Here is a 15255-nt window from a genome sequence, read left to right on the forward strand (position 1 = left end):
ACCTGATCTAGTGGGTGGCACCTTTGCCTATGGCAGGGGGGTTGGAATTGGGTGATCTTTGAGGTCCCTTCCAACCCAGGCCATTCTATGATCTTATCCCTTTCATATGTGAATATGGATTTTTTTTCCTCCATATTGTCTGGATAGCAGTGAGGGCAATGGATCTCTCTCAGGACAGAGACCAAACAGGTTCCTGCTCCTAGCTCTCCTGTCCAGTCAGACAGAAAGGCGCAGAGCATTCAGGAGAAACAGTCACAGAAAATGCCCGTTTTGTCCTGGTCCCCCACCTGCAGCATGCTCAATTCTTTGGTGGCACTGGCAAATATGCAGTCTGATCAGACGTATCCATGCACACTCCAAAGGAGTCTCCAGAGATCTGAGCCTCCTTGAAGTCAAACAAAGCACTGCTGAAGATGTATAAATTATAGTGGGATTTTTCAGCCCTATAATTTGCATAAATTTTCACCAGCTTGGCAAAAGACACATTCCTGGCCCCAAAGTCACTCTCGCTAAATGTCAGCTCCTTCTCTGAGGTAAGCAGTATATCCATGAAGAAGTCATCAGAGCTTGCAGTGTGGGCAATCCCCCCCAAACTTTTTCCCATGCTTCACTTTAAAAAAAAATCAGAGAGAAGAAAAAAGGAGGTATACAAGCATGGTAAAAAGAAACATAGTTAACAGTTTCCCCATCTAGCAATACTGTAAGCAGCTGAAAGCAATTTAATCAGAAGTTTCAGGCAACTAAAAGGATGTGCTACCAGCTCAGCATTTAATAATAATAACAGTAACAGTTTTAATAATAGAAACTACACAGCTGGGGAAGTCAGGATTTCCCGTCAAAACTACCATAAACCATCTGTTATTACTAGAGAAAGACTATGTCATGACAAAATAGTACCTTTAAATCTCAGTCCTACTGATGATGCAGTATTCCGAAATCCTGCACGAGCAAAGGGTACTCACAGCATCAGTCTGATTCTTGTTACCGACTCGGAAGCTCCCTTTGCAATCCACTTTAAGATATTCAGAAATTGCTAAATTTGAGAACAGAGCTTATGCTACATAGCACATCAATTTCCTGCCCTTCTGGTAGATATTACTAGGTGGAATGCACAGATATTTGCTAATATTAAAAATCTTTGGTTTTGTACAGAAAAAGTAAATTAGTAAAAAGACATTTAGGAAGTAAATATACACCTAAGCAAGTATTTTCTCTGGAAAACTAGATATTTTTACATAGTTTCTTTGTGTTGATGAATGGGAAAAGAAAAAAAATGGTGGAAGTCTGGGGAGAATTTTTTTTTTCTTTTTCTGAAAAGTCTTCTCTAAGGGGAATCTGCTCTCTTCTTCCAAAATTGAGTGAAGTTGGTGATAAAGCTCCCACTGATCTTGCTCTGGGCTTTGGATCAGGACGCAGCCTTCACTAATAGGGGACACCCCATTCAACCTTCAGATTTAATGCTTTGGCAGAAGCACCTGGTGAGAAGCTGTCTGCAGGAAACGAGTTTTATGAGAATGCTAAAAGGTTGAGTGTGTGCCCCTGTGTGCTGAAATCAGACTTACAGTATCTATCTCATAGTGCAACTACAGACCTATAGACAGAAGATCCTGTTAAAGTATTTTAGATGCTGCAGTAAGTCCTTTAGAATGAAATGCTGTACATAACAATTAAAAGCCAATAGAAAACATTTAAATTGGAGGGTTTCCCTAAAATCTTCTCCTTTGTATCAAAATAAAAAAGGAACGAGAAAGGGAAATAGCATGGAACAGTAGGATGGAGTGACTGAGGGCTGGCTTCAAAGGCTACTTGAGTCAATGACGTTGTTTACAGGAGGATTTGGTTCATATTCTGAATTTCACATTTGTATTTCCCATCCAGACTCTGCACAAAAGGCAAAGAGGTGATTGTAATGCCACTTTGCAAAGAAGAGCCAGCTCTGTGTAATCTCATTTTAGTACATCCTGAATGAAGGGAACTTAGAGTACTGCTCTGTGGCAAGGAGCACATGCCAGGCCCCCATCTACAGTCTGTCCCTGCAACAGTGTCTTTCAGCTTGACTATTTCAATGGAAGGATGAAACATGTATGTACACATAGACATACACATAACCACTTTTACATTAACAGAAAAATTACCTCAGCACCTCCCAGTTTTTCAGGCTGCATTTCTTTGCCTCCAGTATTTGATTTTGAAAGCCCTGTCTATTCTGTTCATTCCTATTTGTAACTTTTTGGAACCTATTAGCAGTGCAGTTTGGTACAGCTGAAGATCAGCAACTGCCTAGATCAACACTATGTGGTATAGGATCCCCAGACTGCCTTTATATAGACCTCTTGAAATTCATTCTGTGGTATTATACTTCCTTAGCAAACATTAAAAAAAAAAAGAAAAGAAAAGAAGATATTAATCCATCTGCATGTATACAGACATATATTTGTCTGTATATATGTATATATGTATATACATGTATATATATGTAAGCATACACGCATGCACATATATACACTGAGAAAGAGTGACAGATTAATGTAACATCTGATTATGTTTTAAACTAATGCCCCTTCATATCTCTCTGGCACTGTAAAGAGTCCTTAAAAAAGAAAACGTGTAATTTACATTCATTTTAAGGACATCTCAGTACTGATGAGAAGCGTAAAGGGCCTTAGAGCAACAGAACCAGCCCAATGGTACCCATTGCCACACTTCTTTTTACATTTCACAGATATTTGCATTACAAATGAAATTCCTTAATTACAGGTCGCATTCCAAATAAAGCATAATTACAAATATTAAACTGCAGAGTTGCAACGGCTGGCATATTGGAAAAGGACCTTAAGGGTAAATTCTGCCACAGACAGATTATGAGTGACAGCCCCATAACAAGCCACTGCTTCTTCCACAACAGGGCTCGGAGGATTTAGTGCTTAGTAATTTTCTCTGATTATAAAACAAGTGGAGCTATTCCAGCATTTTGTCCACTAGTCTACAGTGCAGAGAAGCATAGTCAGCTGAAGGAGGATCTTTTACATATATACAATGCCTAGCACAACAAAACCCAATTGTGTTTTGAGGCTGCTAGTCTCAATTCAGGGAAGAACAGAAAAATAATAGCTATCGCATAAATCAAATAGCAATTCCTACCTTATACATACTTGACTTTGCAAAAATTATAGCTTTTTATGTACTATATATGTTTAGGAATCCTAATGGAAACGTATAGCTGCCTTGGTTAACTAAAGGTCCATCTAACCCAGCATCCTATCTCCAGCTGTAAGCTGGCAGCCTAGAGAGGAGTGCAAAAACAGTGCCAGTGTATCATGATGTTTCCTCAGAACGCTCCCCTAGTCCTGAACTTGGGCTTAAGGACTTCCTGCACCAAAGCCTAACAGCTCCTGACTGATTTTCTTTCCATGAAGAGGTGCTTTTTGAACATGTATGCATTTTTAGCAACACTATGTCCTGTTCAAAGCTTTGTTACATCTTGGGTGAAATGTCTTCCTTTGTTTTGAACCTGCTACTTGCTATTTTCTCTTCATGCCCCCTAGTTCTTGTTCTGGGAGGGATGACAAACAGTGGCTCCCTGCTCACCTTACAAGATGTTCTGCTTCTGAAGATTATCCTGCAATAGATCATTGGAATGTACTGTATTTTAATAGGACACCTGTGACACTGCGTGTACTACAGCAGAGAGAGGGAGAGAGAGGGAGAGAGAGAAAGAGGTTTTCATAATAATCCTATTCTTAAGGCCTCATAACATCAAAGCTGAAACTAGCTTTTTGTATTCTACAATAAAAAGGACGTAGTCAATTTTCCAGCAGAGCTTACATAAAGGGTAACTAATTAATAACAATGTCTTCTCCCAAGTAAGCTATCTTAAGCTATCCAAAGTTAGATTTTTTCTATATTGAGTTGTTTTGATAGAAGGCTGTTAACTTTTTGGTTTCTGTTGGCAAGTTAAGACTCATGTATTTTTGAATGTCTAGCTCATTCTTTTCCAGTATCTTTTTTTTTTTTTTTTTTAATTTATAAATGGAAGAATGCATTACGTTTCCTTTTCAGACACAAGCCATACCATACACCATATTGCGTTCTACTTGTCTTGAATAAGAAACAGCCTTGAAGAGTTAGTCATTTCCAGTGTCTGTCAACCAGATACAAGTTCAGTAAAATGAGCCATTTTAACTTTCACGACTGCCATTTTCAGCAGCAAGAACTTGCATTCAGTGTGCACAGCTCCCCAACAACTTGTCATCTGGAATAAATCTGTTTATTAAGGACTTACAGAGCTCTGGAAAATATAGCAACAAGTCTGTGGCTGCATTTCTGCTCTTCAAACCCACACAATTGCAAATTCAGAATAATTTTAAAGTATATTCTTAAAGCATGATAAAGAAGATGTGTTTTGTCTTTTTTTTCAACATCTCACTCCCCTCTTCTCTTCCTGTCCCCTACTCCATCTATCGTACTGTGATGTCTTTGACCATCTGCCTCTTAGTGCTCTTTTATCACATTCAGTTCACTTGATTCTCTAAAAGCCCCTCACTCTTGCAGAGGATTTTTCTTTCTCCATGTGCTTTCGCTCTTGCTGTGCACTCTCTCTCTCTTTTGTCTCTGCTTCAGTCTCCTTGAGTTAATGTTTAACTATATTTTTTCATTGTTTCCTCACCTCTTTCAGAAGACAGTGGTAAGGCTGAGTATCTGGGAAGCCGTGCCTTGGACTAAAATATATCTATCCAATATCTGAGTGTTAAAGTCAGAAAATTGGGGATGGCATCTCCTGTGGTCATTTTATCCACAGACTAACTGGAAACACTACAAGCCTCAATGATGCTATTGATTATCTTTTAACTGCTAATGTGTATATGATACTGGCATTGCTTTATTGATTTTTATAGAGAGAATTTTGTATATTTTAGATAATTATGTATTTTTTTTCTTGAAGGTAACATAAAAGGTTACATCTTCCTTTGTATTTCCTTTCAGACTATGCAGCCAAAATTGATACTTGGTCTACAAATCCTCACAGACTACATTATACACAAGGAATTCATACACATCTGTGAGTGTTTCAATTAACAGTTTTTTACGTTGGAACTATATGTACTGAGGCACACACACATTAGAACATCTGTATGTAAACATCCTTGATTTCAACCATTTTCAAAGGATTTACTTCATCTGAAAGGTTCTGATTGCAAATTTTATGCAGATACACATAACTACTGCTGTGTTTTGTTAGAGGCAGGGCAGAAAAAAACTGCACAGTCCCACAGCCCATGTGTACTGTGAAGTATTAACTCATTCTACAGTTTTCAGTATGGCAAAAACTCAGAGATCTAATCCAGCAGTCTTGATGTTTTCATTTTCTCTTCATTATTTGTGCATTAGTATCTACTAGCCAAAGTCAACATTATCTTACGCTGAACAAACAGACAGCAAGAAACAATCATTTCCCCTGGAAAGTTTTAGGTCTAAGGGTGAGATTTGCAGAATTGCCTAATGGAATTAAGAGCCCGAATCCTCATTTTCAATTTGCTATCTTACCTTTGTTGGGGATTTTTAAAAAGCAAAGCAGCCTAAAAAAAACACAAAGCAAAAACAAAAGAGGGGAAAGGCAGGATTAATACGTCAGTTTTACAGGCAAGGAACTGAGGCACAAAGAGATTAAACGATTTGCACAGCGTCACTCTTGGAATCTGAGCACTGACCTCAATTCTCCTGAGTCCCTACCCGCACTGCCAATTCTCCAAGTTTTCATGTAGCCCATGCCTTGTATGAAACACCCTTTAAAATCTTCAAGCCCTAAACATACCACTTACGTTTTCACTGTTAATGTCTGCCTCACTGGGGCAGCCAAAGAGTTCCCGTCTCAGCAAGTTCCCATCATATTCTAGGAATGTCAGGTAGAGGTTGCGGAAAAACTCCACGTGCTTGTTTTTCACTCGCAGCTTCTTTGGTGAGTTCCAGTGAATCACCTCAGAGAGAAAAAAGAGAAAACATATCGTGCTGTTAGAATACAGATTTGCTTTAACCCCTGTTTTTGTGTGTGTTTAGTATACTGCCCTCTTAAAACCGAAAAAAAAAAACCAAACCAACAACAGCAACCCCAGATCTACACCAACTTCCTTCTGTCTTTTTATTTGGACAGCTTTATCGTGCCTTTCACAAGTGACTGCATACTGTACAGACGATGCTCTTTTAAACCCATCCATACCACAACATGCACATAGGAGTTGGGGTGCTGCTCAAATTTGTGATGCAGCACCTCCTAAATGCTGCCACTGGTCTCATGACAGACCATACAGGTTTATAGGCTCTTTTGAAGAGGGTGGCATTATGAGGGATTCAGGGATGTTAATATTAAGCGTTAATCTCAGATTTCCATATGACTGATTGATTCACTGTTTCAGGCCAGGCAGACTCTTCTCCTGTTAGACACTAAGGAGAAAAAGCCTCAAATGAATTCTTGTATCTATGTACACCCTTCAAAAAGGACTGAATTTAATCTGGCTTCCTTTTTCTCCACTGCTTCATTTAAACAAGACTGATCTCAGTTGCATTATACAACATAGTGGTGCAGCACAATGCTTCACCCCTTGAATTCCTATTTCTAGCAGGTATTTAGCCTCTACTAATGGGAGATGACTCTCACACTGGCCTAGATTTAACTCTAATGCTGACATAAAGGGCCTGATTCTCATTTACATCCAGGCGACTTTGCACTGATCCCTGGCAGTGTGAATGAGAATGGGGCTCAAAGGAAAAACTATCAAGGAGCCAAAAGTGGCTTGCAGGAATGATTTCATTTTATAGAGGCTATATTTTAGGCATAAGAAAAACAAAACAAAACAACCAACAACCAAGTGCTTTGTATTCAGTTTTATTCTTGTGACTTCTAAAGAGATTAAAAAAAAAAAAAAGTCTCCCTTGGGAACATTTCCAAGCGAGGAGCTCTGGAGGTTCTCTGAATGCATTAAATGAATTGCATGAAGGCACCGTGTCACTGCGATGCCAGCTGCCGAGCCGGTGGGGTGGTAAGCTCTGCTCTGCACATTGCATCTGTGGCAGGGAGCGGACAGAAGCAGCTCAGAGCAGATGAGCCCAGTCCCCTTGGTGTCAGCAGTACAGCTCTGCAGGAACAGGGAGCCCTCTTAAATCACCCTCTCTGCTTCTGAATGAGTAAGCTACAGGAAGAAAGAACAGGACATTGCCTGAACTTTTCCAGTACTAACTTCAGTAAACAAGACAGCCTCTCCACTGAGTATTTATATTTCCTCCCCTCATCCCCCCAGAAAAGAAAAGGAGAAGAGGAGAAAAGGAAGGGGAGGGGAGGGGAGGGGAGGGGAGGGGAAGGGGAAGGGGAAGGGGAAGGGGAAACACACACAAAAAAACAAAGCCTTCTCTATATAGCCAACACCAATGAAAATCTCTCCTGGTATGGAAAGCTTTAACATTTCCTAAGATCTCACTGCTGAAGTTACTAGGATCACAAAAAGCCATAAATACAAGTTACAGAAAAGCAACTATAGAGAAGTAAGATCATTTCAGAAATAGGCAAATAATTTTTTCCAATTACAGGAACATGTTAAATCAAGTTCATGATGCATCTACACATTATAAATTTTGGAAATTATTTGTACAAAAATATTTGCAATTTTTTCCCCACATAATGCTACATTCTTTGCTTCTTTTACATTTGCTCACATATTCAAAAGTATAGCTTAGCTGTGAAATATGTTGCTGCAATATTTGCAGAAAATACAAAACAACATGGAAACAAAAGGGGGGTTAGCCAGAATTCCTAGGACATGGCATATATTCAAGGTGACAGATCTCCATTGAAAAGTGCATCTTCGAGACTTCTGTTCTTTGAAAATAACTTGACATATTTACCCATTTAATTTAAATGCAGCAAAGGCATAGAATCACAGAATCATTAAGGTTAGAAAAGACCTTCAACATCATCTGGTCCAACCATCCCCGTACCACCAATGTCACCAATGTCACCCACTAAACAATGTCCCTAAGCACCAGGTCCAAAACGTATGCAAAAAGATCTCAGTGACTCAATCCAACCTCAGGGAAACAAGCCAGCATAATAGGAGAACAAGACTGAAGGTACCTAAAGGGCTGCTACACAGTTTTACAGGGTGCTAGCAAACACTTTTTTTAGCAGGCATAGAAAGGAAATTGTCAGTCTGCTGGTAACTTGTGCTTCTTTAAGAGTGGATCAAAGAACACTGAAAACATGGGAAATGGAACAAAAATGCTTTTTTTTTTTTTTTTTTTTTTTTTTTTTAACACTGCAAAAATCCAGTGTATTTTCCCTACTGCATCTACAATTCATGAGTGTTCTTTTGGGTGTCTCCATGAGCATCCTGTGCCCCCATTGAGCCCTCTTGCCCCTCACACTAGGGACTGCGATCACAGAAGAGACTAGAGATGATAAACTCAACAACTGTTACAGGACAGGCTCCCCAGCATTGCAGGCATTTCCCATCAGTGCACACACACTGTCACATCGCAGCCAAGTACCGGTGTTGACGCCTCTACCAAGTTGTGTGGGGGACGATGTCAAAGCCAGACAACTGCAGTTGTCAGTGCAGAGCCTGTTCACTGCTCTGCTTCCAAATCTGTTGCGTGTACAAAGTCTGGGAAGTGTCAGGGGCCTAGCTGGTGGTTCAGATCTGATCAGATTTGAAAAGTGTCAGGATGCTGTATGTGTACAGATGTCAAGGGAGCCTGAAGTGAACTGAAGAAAGCTGAATGCAGCTGATGACTGCCCAGAAAAGCTGATTTTTTAATCAAGGAAGACAGTACACGTCAATGCAGCTAGAGAACATAACGGAGCTATGCAACCATCTGGATGACCTGAGGTAGGGAAACCACAAAACAGGTTTAGTGAAAGAGCAGGCTGCTATTCAAATGTAACCTGATTTCAGAAATATTATGTCATACGTGAAAGCACAAAAAAGAATAGTAGGTTTCAAAAGGCAACAAGATTCTTAACCATTGATATATAACACTACACCCAGAAACAACTTTTTTTTTTTTTTTTCCTGTTAGCCCACAAATTCACCTTGAGTTCTGCATGTAGCTGTCAGATTTGGTTTCCTGTACAATCAGCCACACCACAAGTTGTACAGGCCAAGACATCCTTGGATGGGCTGTCACAGGCCTCAGTGACATGATGAAGACAACAGCCTGCACAGGTAAAGCTAAGGCCATTACATTATAAACTTTACTGTGGGCAGCAATGAATTGATTGGGGAAAAAAAATCAGTTGGAAAGAGACTACAGGGAAATCAGAAGAAAAAAATCGAACTCAGAATCCACTTTTTGCAGACTGAGCTAGTGTTATCACAACATTAAAAAGAGAAAGCATCTAGGAACTAAAAATCTCATTACTACAATATCCCTTTTCTAAGACTGAATAGCACTGTAACACTGCATTTATTTCTGCTTCTATTTTCCCTCTTAGTTTCTCAGCTATTCCAAAGCTCTGTCAGCTTACAGAGGAAATTGCACCTGGAACATATGAAAAAACAGTGACATTATCTGGGTGGACACTTCAAGAACAGTGCTAGCCTCCAGGCTGTCCCATGGATCCTTCCCATTCCTGATCAAGGCCTCCTGAGAACTAAGAAAAATGCACTCTTTAATCTTCATTTAGCTATTTAAGTACCAAAAGATCAGAACTTAAAATTCCACGTCTATTTAACACTTGGTTAGTCATCATTAAGCAACTTGGCACCATCTACATTTCTGTTCATACCATCCTACTTAATCAGCAACCCTTACCACTCACTGATTACACTCAGTTAGCCTCCTGGAACACTTCCATGTATTTGTGACCTAGTGAAACACACCACACTGAATTGGTAGTTCCCATTTATTCACCAGATTCTGACTCACAGCACTCATGTGATAACACAGTTGGTGTTTCATAGACCGACAATGGGTTCTGAGACGGAAGGTAACAGGACATTATATACAGGCAGAGTGTAGGAGGGGGCTCTAAGTTCGGTTACCTGCATAGAAATAAACTGAAACCAGAAGTCCCAGCAAACCTCTTTAGTTTCCAGCCACATTGTCCTCTTTGGAGACATTAAATATTTCAAATACAATGTTCAATCCACTAAAATATAAGCTAGCTAACACAACACTATTTCTATAGGTGCTCTTATCCATATTCCCCTCAAACCATCTGCTCTCTCCAAATAAAATATTTGGTCAAATGTTTCCTTAACCACAATCCCTTCCATTTTTTACCCCAAAACAGATCTTGATAATCTACTTCAGCCCTTAGGAAATCAGAGAATATAGGATATTCTTTCTGTCCTTTCTGTGGTTCTCTACCTATCTTCCAGGCTGAAGGGGCAAAAAAGTAAGAATAAATTAAGCCTAAATTTAAGCCTGAAGAAGTTTATTTTTGCAAAGTGCTGAACAGATACTAATTAAGCCCATAAGCACACTGCTATTTTAGGTAAATAAGTAAAAGTTATATTCTGTAGATGGGTAGCTTTCCTGCTTAAAAACTAGATTCCTTATTTAGGCAACCAGACAGTTCTCATTGAATTCAACACCAATAAAATGTTCAGCAACTCTGCATAGAAGAGACACTTATGTATGCCACTGTAATACCATCTCAGTACGTTTTTTTTCAGGCACATGTTGTTGAAAAGTTTGGTTTAAATGTGCCCCAAGCCACACTGCAAACAAGCACCACTTGTGTAACCCATGCCTGGATTAGAGATGTCTGGAAACCTTATTCTTATGTTGTCTTTTTATCAGAAATGAATAGTTTATTAAAAAACAAGCCAAAACCTCAACAACATAATTTTCTCAGAAAGGGTCAAATGATTCATAAAAATCTCATCAGGGAGGTTTCAGAGCTCCAGAGTGATATTTGTAAAGTTAAAAGTTAAAAAGTTAAAGTTAAAAATGTTTAAGAAAAAAAAAAAAGTTAAAAGTAAAAGTTGAAAAAGATATTTGTAAAGGATTCAGTTCAGAGCAGCCAGCAGCCCAGAGATACAGGCACTGCTTTCAGAGGTGGGATTCAAATCCCTGTTCTGCCTCATTTAGTTTCCATGGTCGCAGGGATTACTTTACCCCTCCGAGGTTACTGCCTATACTGGCTGACAATCCCTGTCCCTATCTAGTATCTGTATATCTAGTTCACAAAGTTTTCAGTCTGCCCTCAAAAAGATTTGCAGCTTTCCCTCCAACTCCTGTACCAATGCTTAACAAGAGGCCTCCTGCCTGCAGCAACACCCTTAAAACACCTCTACAATATCATCGTGCTCTCTTTTTGGCACAACAGAATCACCTTACTGAGTGCTGTGTTCATTCATGGGAGTGATATGTTTACCCCTCTTGGACCTTTGCTCCTCTCAATGTAGCTCTTCCTTGGTTGGCATTAAAAGATGCAAGGCAGCAGAATGCCAGAGCTGCTGCAGATCAGTGCTGAGGTGCTTGGACAGCATGGGGTGGCTCAGGGACTGGAACAGAGAGAGGTGCAGTAGGTCACGTTTGAGGCAGATCTGAAATGATGTATTTGGGTTATAAACAAGAATCTGTATAAAGTTTTGTTGGCAATCCTACAAAGTTGCTCTACTGTGGAAGACATTCCCAGTGAAGGCAGAGTGAATCACATAAAACAAATTCAGAAAGGGGAATTCATGAGGTCAATTATATATCTACCTCCTAATTTGCTGTCAGCTGTGTTCAAAGACAGCTTCAAAAACAGTCATAACGGGACATAAGCCACTTACCTATTGGGGGGCGGTGGTGCACATTCTAATAATTTGATATATTTCCATTGAAAAAATCCAGCATCCATTTTTTTTGTGATTGTGACTTACCCCATTCTGTGTGTGTAAATAGCATCTGTACCCTTGACAGCTAGACTTCTCTTGATGACTGACTCATAAAATGAGGTCATGATTCATTGTCAGAGGCATCACAATTCATTACCTTCATAGGATTTTTCTTGCCATTTGGTTTGTGCCAAATCACATTAATTGAGATTTCCTTACAGACAGAGCAAACTATTAACCAAAAAGGAAAGCAAACACAGGAGCCAACCCAGAAAAAGTAATACATAAATGAATTTCAGTTGCAGATAGATCACTGCTGTGCCATGAGTGCACATGCTTGTCCACTAGCATTGTGGGCACTGTGGACCATGTGAGGGAGCTGAGATAAATAAGATAGGAGACAGTGGATACCTACAAACAGTGTACTTCCATATCTTTTTGCCAGTCTTCAATAGCAATTCTAGATTGTTTCTCAAAGGTGTAACAAATGCCATGCAAAAAGAAACACCTCTGGCCTTTAGAGGCTGCAGTTGGCTTACTCGGCAAGAAGAATTAAAGGGCATCTGCTTCCTCTTAACCCGCTCTTTTTTTCTGTTTAAATTATTCATTTCTAGTCATTCTTGACTGATTCAAAGCATCTTTATAAAAGGTGCCCTTGAGGTGAGAAAAGGAAAATTTTTGTATATGTAATTTTTTTTATTGAAGTTGTAGTTCCATATGTCACAGATAGCAGAGCAAAACCAACAAACATCAGCCTAGCTGTGTACAGTATGTCCTTTAGCACTATACAGTATGACAAAGGAGGTAAGTAAGGCTTTGGAAAAAAGAAAAAATATTGAAGTGATCTTATTTTGATGTTGGGTTACATGGATTAAAAATTAGTCCTCACTAACAATGCAAGACTTGATTAGCTGTATTTCTGTTCTTCTTCAGCTTGCTCCAAAAGATCCCTATATGCAAGGCTTCCCAGATTTGTGTATGCTGCCTCGCTGCTGCAAGAGTTCAGCAGTAGTCAAACATCTGACCTTCTCTAACGTAACACAATTAAAAGAAAATCGATAAAATTGATACAGATGCAGCTTAATGAGGAGCATAAGGAGAGAAAAAAAATGATTAGAATCCTCTTCAGGTACTATGAAACATTCAAGTGCTTCATAGGCCTCCAAAAAGTGTGCTAGCCAGACTCTGCTTGCATGGATGTGAACAAAGCAGAAGAAAAGTGTTGTATAAATATATATATATATACATATATATATATACATACACACACACACTTGAACAGGAGCCAGCCCTAGAGGTCTAAGTTTATTTAACACAATGCTGTTGTGTAGAAGACAAATCCTCAAATCCCATGGACTTTGAGACCAGATCGAATTAAATCAGTGCCTTTTTAGTCTGACATGTGGCATACGGTCTGATCTGACTGAGGAGCACTTGACTTGGTCAGTTTTGCCTTGGAATTTAAATCTCTCCCTGCATTTCCTTCTTTCCTATGCTATCCTTCTTAATCCTCCAGCACAAACTTCGCAATCTGTCTTTCTCCCCCTCTTCCCCTTGAGGTTTCTCCTACCTTGTTTTTTATTCCAGTCTTACCATGAAATACAGGCTGTGCCAAATACGTTGTGTCATACCATTTATATTAAATGCCATGGAAACAGAGTATGGTGATTTTAAGAGTGTATTTTCTAATTTGGGCTAATGGCATTTGTTGCTTATTTGAGAAGACCACATACCAAACCAGCCCAGTTTTTTTTTTTTTTTTTTTGAACTAGAAATATGCTAATTCTCATAATGCAAATTCACAACTTGAAAGTTCTTCATACAACAAAAAAATGCATAACCCAACTGATCAGTACTGACTGAGGACCACTTCATTAACTGCTGAGTATGGGCAGAGCTTCACTGAAATCAGTGGGGCTTACATGCACTAGATAAGGCTCTGCCTCTCTTTCAAAGCAAAGAATTTCAGCCCCAATTCAGCACAGTACTTAGGGAATATGCCTAATTTTAGCAGCGTAAGTCCAGTTCAGATGAAGAAATCACTTGTGTGTCTGCACCTCTTTCTGAGTTAAGTAACTCATGCCAGTGGAGGATATTTTGCATCTTAGACTTCATTGCCTATGCTGTAATGGAACTGCTGGAGTGATACAATATACAGTAAATAAACAACCAAGCCTAACTTATAATTATAAACAATTATCTTAATAATGAAGAAAGGATTCAATTTACTTTTCAATACACTTGTATTAAATGCTAACATACAGGTCTTACATATGAGCTAGATGTCCCACAGCTGATGGGAGTTAGTCAATGCAATCACTGGAGTCCAAAGAGTGATTTGCCTCATCAGAGGCAAATGTATGTGTCTTAACCTGGCGCTGAATCCCACCCTGACTGTAGTCAGCTGATTACATGATTCAATGTAAGACCCTAATTCACGGAATGCTGTGTTATCTCCCAGATATTTTTCTAAATTTAATCTTTCAGAAAACATGTTCCCTGCTACCACATCTCTTTTCTTTTGTTTCAGGCAATTGCTGTCAGACACCTGGCAGTTGCTTCCACACACGATTCTGAACAAGAGCACAGAACTAGAATTTCAACCAGCGCCTTGTGACAAGGCAAAAGACCATCATGTTTAAGTCCCTATGTGGATGCTGACCTACAAACATCTATCATAAAACACTTATTGATCAATATACTGATCAGTATACCGACCTAATTTAAAAAGTTGTCTTCTGTGGACCACGCTTTAATAGCTGGTTGTAAATATTTTATCTATGAAAGTCAAGCAATACTGGCCATTTTTGCTGGTCAGTTACCCCATATAGTATATCTTCTGTCTCTTGGAAAGTCCACATTTTGGAATCAATGTGTCCAGGAAGATTGCTTTTCTGTGTTCTTCCAGTGTCTGAAGTTCATACTGAACACTTCTGCCATTACTCCACAAATTGTTACAATGGAAAATTTGGTTAGATATAAGGAAATATTGTACACCATAAAGATGCTGAAACTCTGAAACGGGGGGCCAGGGAGGCTGTGGATCTCAGTCCTTGGAGATATTTGAAACACAATTGCACAAGGCCCAGAGCAACCTCATCTAAACTGGTCCTGATGTGAGAGGGGGTTGGATGGTGTCCAGAGATCCCTTGCAATTTATTCTGTGGTTCCATGATTTTTTAAAGACCACATTTTCAAGAACTCTCTCAAACCAAAAATGAAGTACATGTATATGAACTTTAAGTGAACTTTGAAATAAATCAGCAGAAGTTATTTAGTATTTACTATACTCTGATGTTGAATAGTCTATCCTAGTGGCATCTATCGCTGTTTAGCCAGCCCGTCTTATTCTGCACCTAGCAGAAGCTTAATCAGCTTCAATTCTGAACTCTACACTTGCTACATTTGAGTCTCACCTTTCAAAATGACCAAAGTA

At 39.3% G+C, this 15255-nt stretch overlaps 1 protein-coding gene across 2 annotated transcripts in view; it reads right to left on the reverse strand.

The window, feature by feature from the left end:
• Nucleotides 1-15255, reverse strand: part of LARGE1 (LARGE xylosyl- and glucuronyltransferase 1) — a 282370-nt gene that overhangs the window by 31346 nt on the left and 235769 nt on the right. For both annotated transcript variants that reach the window (XM_082763070.1, XM_082763071.1), the window contains one exon: nt 5820-5975. In XM_082763070.1, the coding sequence (XP_082619196.1) occupies nt 5820-5975 (156 nt within the window). The remainder of the gene's footprint in view (nt 1-5819; nt 5976-15255) is intronic.

This window comes from Aythya marila, assembly GCF_965140915.1.
Source record: "Aythya marila genome assembly, chromosome: 1".
Classification (NCBI taxonomy): domain Eukaryota; kingdom Metazoa; phylum Chordata; class Aves; order Anseriformes; family Anatidae; genus Aythya; species Aythya marila.